The sequence below is a fragment of the Prionailurus viverrinus genome, chromosome A2 (genome assembly GCF_022837055.1).
Source record: "Prionailurus viverrinus isolate Anna chromosome A2, UM_Priviv_1.0, whole genome shotgun sequence".
NCBI lineage: Eukaryota > Metazoa > Chordata > Mammalia > Carnivora > Felidae > Prionailurus > Prionailurus viverrinus.
The window spans coordinates 139,249,900-139,262,232 of record NC_062562.1 but is presented as its reverse complement, the minus strand read 5'-3'; the positions used below and the strand labels follow the sequence as shown (position 1 = coordinate 139,262,232).

Genomic DNA, 12,333 nt, shown 5'->3' with positions numbered 1-12,333 from the left:
AACAAATAGAATGTTTTCAGTCTTGTGAATACAGGGTTTATACTACACAGTGTATATTCATAGCAACAGTCTATAACAAAAGCTATTGATTATAAAGTTTAAGTCAGAAAGTAATGCTGTGAACTTACATGCTGTCCTTTAAAGCTACACATCTAAGAAAATTATCTTCAGCTAAAGAAAGATAACATGATAGGAGAAATAATTTTACTTAAAAGGCTATATATTCCATGAAATTACCCTGTTAGTCACAGAGATAAATAGAAAACTAAAACACTAGATGTCGTAGTGAAAGGACTACATATTTCTAGAGCCTATAGATGTTCTTGAGGAAAAAGTAATATTTAAAGCAAATGGAGACAGTTAAAAACCTCTTAATCGTAGGGCACCTGGGTGACTCAGTTGGTTAAGAGTCTGAATTTGGCTCAGGTCATGATCTCACAGTTCATGAGTTTGAGCTCCACATCAGGCTTTGTGCTTGCTGATAGTTCAAAGCCTGGAGCCTGCTTTGAATTCTGTGTCTCCCTCTCTGTCTCTGCTCCTCCCCCGCTCATGCTCTATCTCTCTCTGTCTCTCAACAATAAAAAAAAAAACAAACAAAAACTTCTTAATTGTATGGAAGCAAAATATAAAATATAAACTTGTGTAAGAGTTGTTTGGCAAGTGTTTTTAAAGTGATAACTAATTTCTGGGTATAAATGAGCTTTTAGTCCTATGATTCTACATGTTCTGCTAACTCCAATGCTAAAGAAACTTAATGTTTTTTAGTTAATGTTTTATTTGTTGAGAGAGAGAATGTGAGCAGGGAAGGGGCAGAGAGAAAGGGCACAGAGGATCTGAAGTGGGCTCTGCCTGATGCAGTGCTCAAACTCACGAACCATGAGATCAAGACCTGAGCCGAAGTCGGACACTCAACTGACTGAGCCACCCAGGCGCCCCAAGAAACTTAATATTTTGAATCTATCATTTTGAAATGTGACTAGTCCAGAATTGTACCTACAAATGTATGGCCAACTAATCTTTGACAAAGCAGGAAAGAGTATCCAATGGAAAAAAGACAGTCTTTTTAACAAATGGTGCTGGGAGAACTGGACAGCAACATGCAAAAGAATGAAACTGGACCACCTTCTTAGACCATACACAAAAATAAACTCAAAATGCGTGAAAGACCTAAATGTGAGACAGGTAACCATCACAATCCTAGAGGAGAAAACAGTCAACAACCTCTTTGACTTCAGCCACAGCAACTTCTTACTCGACACGTCTCCAAAAGCAAGAGAAATAAAAGCAAAAATGAACTATTGGGACCTCATCAAGATGAAAATCTTCTCACGACAAAGGAAACAATCAACAAAACTAAAAGGCAACCGACAGAATGGGAGAACATACTTGCAAATGACAAAATCTATAAAGAATTTACCAAACTCAACAACCACCCCCAAAATAATAATAATAATCCAGTGAAGAAATGGATAGAAGACATGAATAGACAATTTTTCCAAGAAGACATCCAGATGACTAATAAGCATATGAAAAAATGCTCAACATTGCTCATCAGCAGGGAAATACATATCAAAACCACATTTAGATACCACCTCATACAGGTCAGAGTGGCTAAAATTAACAACTCAGGAAATAATAGATGTTGGTGAGAATATGGAGAAAGGGGAACCTTCTTGCACTTTTGGTGGGAATGCAAACTGGTGCAGCCACTCTAGGAAACAGTGTGGAGTTTCCTCAAAAAAATTAAAAATAGAATTACCCTATGACCCAGAAATAGCACTACTAGGAATTTATCCAAAGGATACAGGAGCTCTGATTCATAGGGGCACATGTACCCCAATGTTTACAGCAGCACTATCAATAAGAGCCAAATTATGGAAAGAGCCCAAATGTCCATCAACTGATGAATGGATAAAGAAGATGTGGTTTATATATACAATGGAATACTACTTGGCAATGAAAAAGAATGAAATCTTGCCATTTGCAGCAACATGGATGGAACTGGAGGGTACTATGCTAGGGTGAGATAAGTCTGTCAGAGAAAGACCAATATCATGTTTTCACTCATAATGTGGAATGTGAGAAACTTAACAGAAGACCATGGAGGAAGGGAAGGGAAAAACATAGTTATAAACAGAGAGGGAGGCAAACCATATGAGACTCTTAAATACAGAGAACAAACTGAGGGTTGCTGTAGGGGGAGGTGAAAATGGGTGATGGCCATTGAGGAGGGCACTTGTTGGGATGGGCACTGGGTGTTGTATGTAAGTGATGAATCACGGGATTCTACTCCCAAAGCCAAGAGCACATGTATACACTATATGCTAGCTAACTTGACAATAAATTATATTTTTTTAAAAAAAGGAAATGTAAGTAGCAACAAAGAAAAACATACTTTAATAATATGTAGGCTCTGTTAAAAATATAAACAAAATTTTTTTTCAAATTCCCTAAAGGATTCCTAGATACTTCCTAATAATATATTAATGGAAATAATTACTTTACTTGCATCTCACAAAAACATTACATTTTTTAAAATAAAATAAAAACTACCCAGCTGAAGTTTACGGAAACAAAATAAAACTTAGAGATTATGGAGGCAGTTACAATTGCCACATAAAACAATAACTATAAAACCAAGTTTATGCGACTTATTTATCTTAGGCAAGTATCTTAAATTGAAAGTTGAATTTTTGATTCATTTTTACTACATTTTAATCCTTAATAAATGACAGCAGAAGACTAGTCTTTACAATGGGACATACCAATGTGGCTTATCTTTGGTATGGAAGCAGAAACCCCATGGAAAACCCAATGGGATAAGATATCAGTTTTCTGATTCCACCAGAACACATATTAAATTTTTAAAAATAGAATTGAAGCTATGCAGTTCTAAATTTTAATTACATAGTGAAATACTTTCTAGGGGCATAAGCTGTATAGCATGAAATAGGTTTTAAACAAGAAATTTGAGAAACCCTTTCACTGATGGGTTTTAAAGTAAGCTATAATTTGATCTATGAAGACTCATAGACCATCTTATTTTTCTTTCACCCTGGGAATCTATGAGGAAAAGATATGTTAATTGTTGTCCCAAATTACTAATGTTGTCAAGGCATAGAATTTACTCATTCAGTATCCTGTGTAAAACAGGCAAATTCAGGGAATTAAAAAAAAAAGGAAATAGATTTATTGAGATCAGAATTAATCATGAAGAAATACATATATTTTTAAAACCTCAAGTTTTATATAATTAAGAAGTATTATAATAATTGCTTTTAAAATAAAACAAGAAAGAAGACATCCGGATTCCAACAGGCACATGAAAAGATGCTCAACATCGCTCCTTATCAGGGAAATACAAATCAAAACCACACTCAGATATCACCTCACGCCAGTCAGAGTGGCCAAAATGAACAAATCAGGAGACTAGATGCTGGAGAGGATGTGGAGAAACGGGAACCCTCTTGCACTGTTGGTGGGAATGCAAATTGGTGCAGCCACTCTGGAAAACAGTGTGGAGGTTCCTCAGAAAATTAAAAATAGACCTACCCTATGACCCAGCAATAGCACTGCTAGGAATTTACCCAAGGGATACAGGAGTACTGATGCATAGGGGCACTTGTACCCCAATGTTTATAGCAGCACTCTCAACAATAGCCAAATTATGGAAAGAGCCTAAATGTCCATCAACTGATGAATGGATAAAGAAATTGTGGTTTATATACACAATGGAGTACTACGTGGCAATGAGAAAGAATGAAATATGGCCCTTTGCAGCAACGTGGATGGAACTGGAGAGTGTGATGCTAAGTGAAATAAGCCATACAGAGAAAGACAGATACCATATGTTTTCACTCTTATGTGGATCCTGAGAAACTTAACAGAAACCTATGGGGGAGGGGAAGGAAAAAAAAAAAAGAGGTTAGAGTGGGAGACAGCCAAAGCATAAGAGACTGTTAAAAACTGAGAACAAACTGAGGGTTGATGGGGGGTGGGAGGGAGGGGAGGGTGGGTGATGGGTATTGAGGAGGCACCTTTTGGGATGAGCACTGGGTGTTGTATGGAAACCAATTTGACAATAAATTTCATATATTGAAAAAAAATAAAAGTGGGTTTTAAAAATAAAAAAATAAAAATAAAAAATAAAATAAAACAAGAATGATTTTAAAGAAAAACACAAAGGAAGAAGGGAATATTCACCTTAAAAGTTAGAAGGCAAAACTAAAAGAAAGAATACCAACGTTGTGTTTGTATTCCTTTTTATCAGGGTCTCCCCATGGGCAAAAACCTTGTGGATTCTGGAAGATTTGTGATAGTGAAATGATAGACAGAGGAGCTAAATATATGGATCTGAGATCTCATTATTTGGTATCTGCTAAAGCAGGCTACATATCTCACATGTTTATGCATAAGGAGGCAAACTAAAGATTACCTGGAAATCTTCTAATTATTTGACATAATCCTTCTTTACTGCAAAGCTGATGCTGTATTTCTGGTAATATGTTTACCTGCAAGGAATGAAAAAGCTTCTAGTGAGTTAGGCATTCATAAATGCTAAAGCAAAGAAAATGCAAAAACTCACAGGGTATAGACGTGAACTACTGTGTACTCCATCCACACCCTACCTTCAAATCTCTGAAAGTCAACATTTAAATCCAGAATAATAAAATGGTTTATTTGATAACATCAAACAAAAACTTGCCCTTAGAAATTTGAGAATATTTTTGAAAACCTTGATATATTTCAAAACCATGATATGTGCTAAAACTAAAAGGAAATAGATACATTCTTATGGTAAACAGAATAACACAAATAACTTGACAGTCGCAAATTTTGCTTTGGCAGAAAATAGCACCAACCATACCTCAAAGTCAACTAAACTCTGAAGTTCCAAAGGCCCTCGCTGATTTAAATCACAGACATTTAGTGGGAAATTCAGTGCTAATCCTGTTTCAAAATTTAATATGTAATCTTCCCTTCATATTGAAGGGCATTATTGCTTCCAGATATAAAATCCAGTCACTGCAAAATTCTATTCTTAAAAAAAATTGTTCTTAGAAAGCTTCATAGAAGTTATCATAAATTCAAATATACGTTTTAACTTATAAAGAAAAGACACAGACAAGCTTAATCTGTCCTTCTCTTCTGAATTCATAGACTGATTATCTAGGTATTATCAACTAAATTCCAAAAATAATGCCTCAAATGGCAAAGCCTTGTTAAAACCAACAGAAAGAGATCAGGGTAAATTAGCTTGAAAATCAGGTTCATTTTTGTGAAATTATTGAATACTTTCCAACTCACTCTAAACTAATCAAGTATTGTAGTTTCTCCGCTGTGTTCTACTGACAAGGCTATATGAAAATAACTCAGCTGCAGTTGGAGAACCAGAAACATGAGTTACAGTCCTACTTAGGACAGTTAACAGAATCGTAACTTTGAGCACATCACTTTTGCTTCTCATTTTCAATTTCTACATTTGTAAAATAAAGCACTTAGAGCTTTTGGTCTCTGAGTTCCACTGCTTCTCTAAGATTTTTAGGAAGTAGTAATTCAATCATCAGTTGTAGTTTTACAAAGAAATGATTCTCTTAAAGTGCTTTGAAATAGTGTGTTGATTAAACATCCTCCAACCCTTTGATGGGGGCCGGGAAAATGGGAGATGTGCATTGAGGAAGGCACTTGTTGGGATGGGCACTGGGTGTTGTATGTACGTGATGAATCAGAGAACAGACTTCTGAAGCCAAGACTACACTGTATGTCAGCTAACTTGACAACAAATTAAAAACAAAACAAAAAGCAAAAAACATTCTCCAACTCCTGCAATCCCGTTAACTCTATTCATTTATTCAGCAAACAGTAAACTTCAGCCCACGTTGTGTATAAATGAAGCCAGGGCTTCAGCAGAACCAGCTCCTGTGAATCTGCAGGAACAACATTGTTAAATACTCGAGTTTGAAAGTCTCCAAAGATAACAAAGTCTGAGTCACTTACATTCTTAGGGCACAGGGCGTGGGGGCAAAGGCTAGAAGTATAGTACACTTCAGATTTTAGGCATGTCTACTTTCTCAAATTTAAAAATGATAAGGTTCAGAGACTAAAAGTGGAAAACAAGGAAGGGTTTTCAGAAAGTCCTTAAGGTCATAATTCAGACTTCCTAAGAAAGGCTGGAGGGAAGAAGCAGAATACTGCAAAAGTATGGAGAAACTATAATAAAGGTTTTTTGTTTGTTTGTTTTAGATTTTTGTTTGTTAAAGATAATAGACAGAAGGAGTTTTCTAAATTAGATCGTCAAAAGCTTTAAAGGTCAATACACTTGAACCATTTTCCCTACCCCAGGCAAAATCACTCAGTTGCTAATGACTAAATAGAAACTTTAATAGAAGGACCCAGAAAGAAAAGTAGCTTTAAGTATCATTTTTTTAAATGCTTATTTATTTTTGAGAGAGAGTGTGTGCGTGGAGAAGGGGCAGAGAGAGAAGGAGACACAGATTCCGCAGCAGGCTCCAGGTTCTGAGCTGGCAGCACAGAGCCCCATGCAGTTTCAAACCCAAGAACCATGAGATCATGACCTGAGCCGAAGTCGGAGGTTTAACTGACTGAGCCACCCAGGGCGAATAGGTAAGTATCATTAAAGGTTATGTATTGACAAGGTCCAGATTAAAACTTTCTTGCACTTTGTGAAGAGCTCACAGCAAAAGTGCTGTTATGCCAGATGGTCAGCACTGGTATATCCTGGATGAGCTGTCCCATCCTTTACAAATTGAAAGAAGAGTCCCAGTCAGTGGGCAACCATAACTGAACTAATGGGCCAGAAGAATTTGCAAAGATGCTGCAAAGACATAGTACAGCTTGCATAGATTTCAGACACAAGTGCAGGTTGTTGGATCTTATCAGAGAGGTGACTTTCTTTTTTTTTTTTTTTTTTTTATTTTTTTTTTTAAAAATTTTTTTTTTTCAACGTTTATTTATTTTGGGGACAGAGAGAGACAGAGCATGAACGGGGGAGGGGCAGAGAGAGAGGGAGACACAGAATCGGAAGCAGGCTCCAGGCTCTGAGCCATCAGCCCAGAGCCTGACGCGGGGCTCGAACTCACGGACCGCGAGATCGTGACCTGGCTGAAGTCGGACGCTTAACCGACTGCGCCACCCAGGCGCCCCAGAGAGGTGACTTTCTATATGAGACCTTCAGTCAGAAGAATGAACTGACCAGGATCAGCAAAGCATTCGCTTCAAGAAAGCAGAGCCAAGCCAAGGGAAGCAACTGCTCCCAGGCTTCCGCTTTCTACTTTCCCTTCCTCCTCCCAGTGACCTCTTCCGTGTTCCCTCCTCCAAAGCACATCTTTAGAATACACAGAGTCTCAGCAGATGACATAACTGAGGTGACACGTGACACCAGAAATACCATTTCCGTTTGACTCTGTGTAATAGCACCAACCTGGGCAGTTAAACCGAATGACTTGGCACAAAGAAAGAAACGTATTCAAAGGCTATGGGTCATATAGCTATAACAAATCAACTATATTACATGTATTCCATGTATTTTTATTGTTAAACCTAATAATGCTCTTCTATATCCTCATGCTTGGTTTTTATTTTTTTTATGTGCATCATAAAATATGTAAGATTTCCATCATTGTCAAAAGGAACATCATCAATGACATTTTATTTGGATTAGCTGACTTCAACCCCACCAGAGTGGTACATTTGTTACTCTTAAAGAGTCTACACTGTACATCATTATCACCTTAATAATTATTTTCAATATTCACTGATTTTGCATTGGGTTTGAATGTTTTACGTACACTTATATGTGTGCGTATGTTTTATATAAGCTGCTATTTTTCTTGACATAAAACCTTCCATATCTTTGAAAGGGTTAGAATACATAAGGGAAATGATAAAGATAATGATGTTTGGGCCCTGGGATATTTCTGAGATCAAACTGAGAAAAAGAAAATGTGCATTTAGAAAGATTTCAATCCCCACATACCTTCCACAATCCTAATCTGTGAGTATTCCACATGTAAATTGTTTCTATTACAGATTATGAGAAGCAAAAGTAAAAAAAATCATTCTTATTTTGAGACATAGTTCAATTAATATGAACAACAGTATATCAATTATAAACATTTAGAACGTGTTTATAAACTAAAACTAAAACTACAGTAATACGATTAACTCATTAAGGAGAGACATTTGAGTTTGACTATTTATAACTACAAAGTGTGGAAGAAAGAACCCAGGGGAAAAAATTGGGACGGGTCATTCATGAATACCGAGAGTAACGCAAACTTCACAGCAATATCTTTTTCTTCTCTTTCTCTTCATTAGGTCGGTACAAACAGTCTCTATTTTATCAGAACTCAGATGTTCTCTGGAAGCTGTTCAGTATCATTCACAAGGAAGAGAACTAATGACAAGAAGAGCCATTATCCCCTTGTCTCTCCCATGCAATTATCATTCCATCAAATTCATCTGAAAATGTGTTCAAATGTTTTATAATAAGAGCCATTTCAGTATTTCTCAGTGCTCCGGGTACTAAAAACAGCATACTGTTTTAGGGACTGCTAATCCTACAAACATTTAGAGCTAGAAATGAATCCCTCTGCTCTTGAAACAGTAGAACCTTTCTGTTAAAGGTGAAATACAGTCCCAGTTACTAAACTTAGTGTTACCCCAAATAGTGGACCTCACTTCACTTTCTGCATCACATGGACCAATACAGTTTTAAAATCATGTTACTCTCCTTCTGACTAGAGAGACTCCAGGCCACTCATTTTTTATAACAAATCTTATGATCACTTTCATTAAGCACTTAGATTCCAAAGCTCTCATGTGATTAGTAATCCTAATTTGAGCAGAGGCCCTTTTCTTTGTTCATCTAAGAATCCCAACAAATCTGAAGCAACTTCTGTTTTGAATATTTATGTTTACATAAATAAGTCATGGTTCATAAAGCTTCAAATTATTCATGCTCCAAAGTGACAGTTATCTAATATGTATCATTTAGAACTTATGCATTCTTTAAGAATCTTCATGAGAATAGGCTGTAAATGCTGTCTTAAATATTTATTTAGAAAAATTTTATAGTGATGTAGTTAGGAAGACAAAATTTGTAGTCAAACTCCCTGAGTTTGAATCCTGGTTGCTTCATTTATTATCTATGTGGACTTAGGAAATTCTCCTAATTTTTCTGTGCTTCAGTCTCCTATGTGTAAAGAATGAGCATAAATATGTGAATACTTGGAATGATGCGTGGCACCAACAGGAGGCCTTGGCAAGAGTTTGGGGGGTAGTAAAGAGAAGTTGAGTATTCATCTCCCTGACTTCTTCTCTGCAGGCTTATGATTTGGCAATGGCTACATTCCCCTACTTTATAGCTCCTTTCCAGCGACCCCTCTTTTTTGGCTCCAGCTCTCATTAGGCTTTGCTAACCATTCCCTCTATAAACCCTTCTTCAGACCAAGGGTGGTAAAACTTTATGATGCTGCTGGTCCCTGGGTGCCTCTAATCTTTTGTTTTGTTTTTTTTTCCCAATCTTTTTAATTACATTCTCTCTAATCTTGTTTCTCTTATCTTGGCAAAACCTCAGTAAATAGCTCTTTCATTGGTTTCCCTTCAGTTAAGTCCTTTCAAGTATGGAATTTGTCTCCTGCTTGGAGGTTGGCCAATACTCACAGGGAAGAAAACTGTAGGCTTTACCTTATAGTTGATGTAAAGCCATTCAAGATTTAAGTATAGGACTAACTAGGTTAGCTCAGAATTTTGTATTTTTTATCCTGATAACTTTGGGCAGGATGGATTTCAGGGGCAGAACACTTGCTTCAGAAAAAGCGGTAAAGAGGATTCTGTAATAACCTGGTAAGATGTGGTGACTATCTTGCCAGAATAAAAGTAGTGAGCATGGATATTTGAGAAATAATATACTTGAGAAGTATTTAGGAGTTAAATTCCTTAGCACTAGTAATTGATAGAATGTAGACCACAAAGGAGAGGAAGGGATCAGAGGTGAAGGCCAGATTTCCACCTTAGGGAGTGACAGTGATTGCTCATGCTTGTGACCAATATAACAGAAGTTCTGCAGAGCTACTGAATGCAAGAGTAGAAGTGGATTTACTGGGGAACATACGAGTGAGTTTTCCCCATGGTGACTCTGAGGTGTCTGTGTGATATAAAAGTGATGTTTAGCAGGCATTATACACACGAGCCTGATGCCAGAGAAAGTGCTTGAATTTTAGATGTACTTTTGGGAATCATCAACAACCTTGGGAGTGGTGTTGAGGAACACAGGAATCTAAAGTACGAGCAGACAAAAGGTGGCTATGAAGAAAACAGAGAAGGAATGGCCAAAGATGGAAAAGAAGAGCAAAAATAATGTTCTCGGCCCAAAGGCCAATGGAGTCAGGAGTTACAAGGAGGAAGGACTTATCAAGATTGTCAACTGCAGATATATCAAATGATCAGTGTAGCTACTATAATGTTATTTCACTACTGAGAAATAGCTGTAAGTTTTGATGCTTTTTTCACATTAAAAAAATACTATGGACCAAGATATGCTGCTGTTAATATCCAAGGGCTGTTAAAATCTGTAACCATTTTGAAAAAAAAAATTTACCTTTTGATGTAAACCTAACTGGCACATGTCTTCCTTGGATATGCAAGGTTTTCCACCAGCTTTCCTAGAAGACAGGCAAATGAGCAGATCCCAAGAGCCCAAATCACCTAATGGCAAAAGAATATTGAAAAACAAATATTTTTTTATCAGATTTATGAAGGCACCATTCTTAGATTTAAGAATGCTATTACTTAAATTATAAAACACAAGTAACAATGATTCTGAATATGTTTAAAAGTCAATATTCAAAGTAACTGAAATTCAACTTTTCTAATTTAGAAACATTTTTATATTTACTATTGTATCTTAGGGAAAATTCAATTATCTAACGCAATGTCATAAAATTCCTAAAAGTCTAAAATTTAAATGTTTTAAGCCACTAATTTTATAAATTCACAAAGTCTTATCTGGAGATTGGGAGGAAAGATGGTTATAAAGTCTTTTAAGATAATAGACGATGGTTGCAAAATCAAATAATGATAAGAAGTCAAAACACAAATATTTTTGTTCTAGGCTTTGATATCACCATTACTTTTCGCAAATCTTAAACATCAGATATACTTTTATAAGATTTCTTCCAAAGAAAAAGTTGCAGTATACTGAAAATAAAATTCAATGAAAATTCTAAAAAACAGGTTTTGTCTAAAAGGAATTTGTGGTCTAGTTATCAACAGCAGAATTGAGCTCAAAATACAGAGTATAACATGGACTGAAGCAAATAATATTTCAGCTATTTACCAAGGACAAAGCCCTTTGCCAATAAGTCCTAGTAACTTGCCAAAATAATCTCAGAAGAGTACATTCTTGCATAATACTTGAACATTTGAAAATTAACGTTTGTGTGTTATGAGTTTGTTTTCTCTTAGTCTCTCTGATTTATTTACATGTTTTTATCGACATGTCTTGCATATAATTGGTGCTTTAAAAATATTTGATAAATGAATGAATAACTAGCCCCAGTACAGAGTGGTAAACATGTTACTTCAAAGGCATATAGAATAGGTATCTCAAAAATAACCAGGCAAAAAAGAACACTAAAGAATGTATGAAAGGATTGATATTACTTGTGAAACTTCCTCCATTTTGGGTGGAAATCTACTTTTAAAAAAAATCAAGCAATTTCTGTACACATGGCTTCTGGAGTTAAACAATCCTGAGATCATATTCCTTCGGTAACTATTTATGCCAGATCTCACAAGTCACCTCTTGCATTAGGTATTAGTGGCTTCTACAAAGCCTGAAAATAACCAAATCCTGTCTTTAAAAATTTCCCGAAAGAATTTCATACTTGAGGGGCGCTTGGATGGCTCAGTCAGTTAAGCATCTGACTTCAGCTCAGGTCATGATCTCGCAGTCTGAGTTCGAGTCTTGCGTCGGGCTCTGTGCTGACAGCTCAGAGCCTGGAGCCTGTTTCAGATTCTGTGTCTCCCTCTCTCTCTCTGTCCCTCCCCCACTTGTGCTCTGTCTCTCTTATATATAAATATAAATAAAACTTAAATATAATATAAATATATTTATATTATAAATAATATATAAATATATTTATATATTTATATATAATATAAATAAAACTTAAAAAAAATTTTTTTAGTAAAAAAAAGAATTTCTCATTTGAATGCATAATGCTTTCAAAGAAGGACTTTATGGGGAAAAAAAAAGATTGATAACGAAGACTGATATATGACAATTAGGAATGAAATTTCACTCTGCAC

The 12,333-nt window shown here is 36.0% G+C and overlaps 1 protein-coding gene across 6 annotated transcripts in view; it reads right to left on the bottom strand.

Moving 5' to 3' along the window:
* Positions 1-12,333, bottom strand: part of CPED1 (cadherin like and PC-esterase domain containing 1) — a 268,599-nt gene that overhangs the window by 199,737 nt on the left and 56,529 nt on the right. For all 6 annotated transcript variants that reach the window (XR_007150228.1, XM_047849268.1, XM_047849265.1 and 3 more), the window contains exons 3-4: positions 10,622-10,728; positions 4,436-4,511 (exon numbers count right to left, since the gene is read on the bottom strand). Coding sequence is in view for 5 of the 6 variants with exons in the window: in XM_047849268.1 (XP_047705224.1) it covers positions 4,436-4,511; positions 10,622-10,728 (183 nt within the window). In the remaining variant the exon portion in view is untranslated. The remainder of the gene's footprint in view (positions 1-4,435; positions 4,512-10,621; positions 10,729-12,333) is intronic.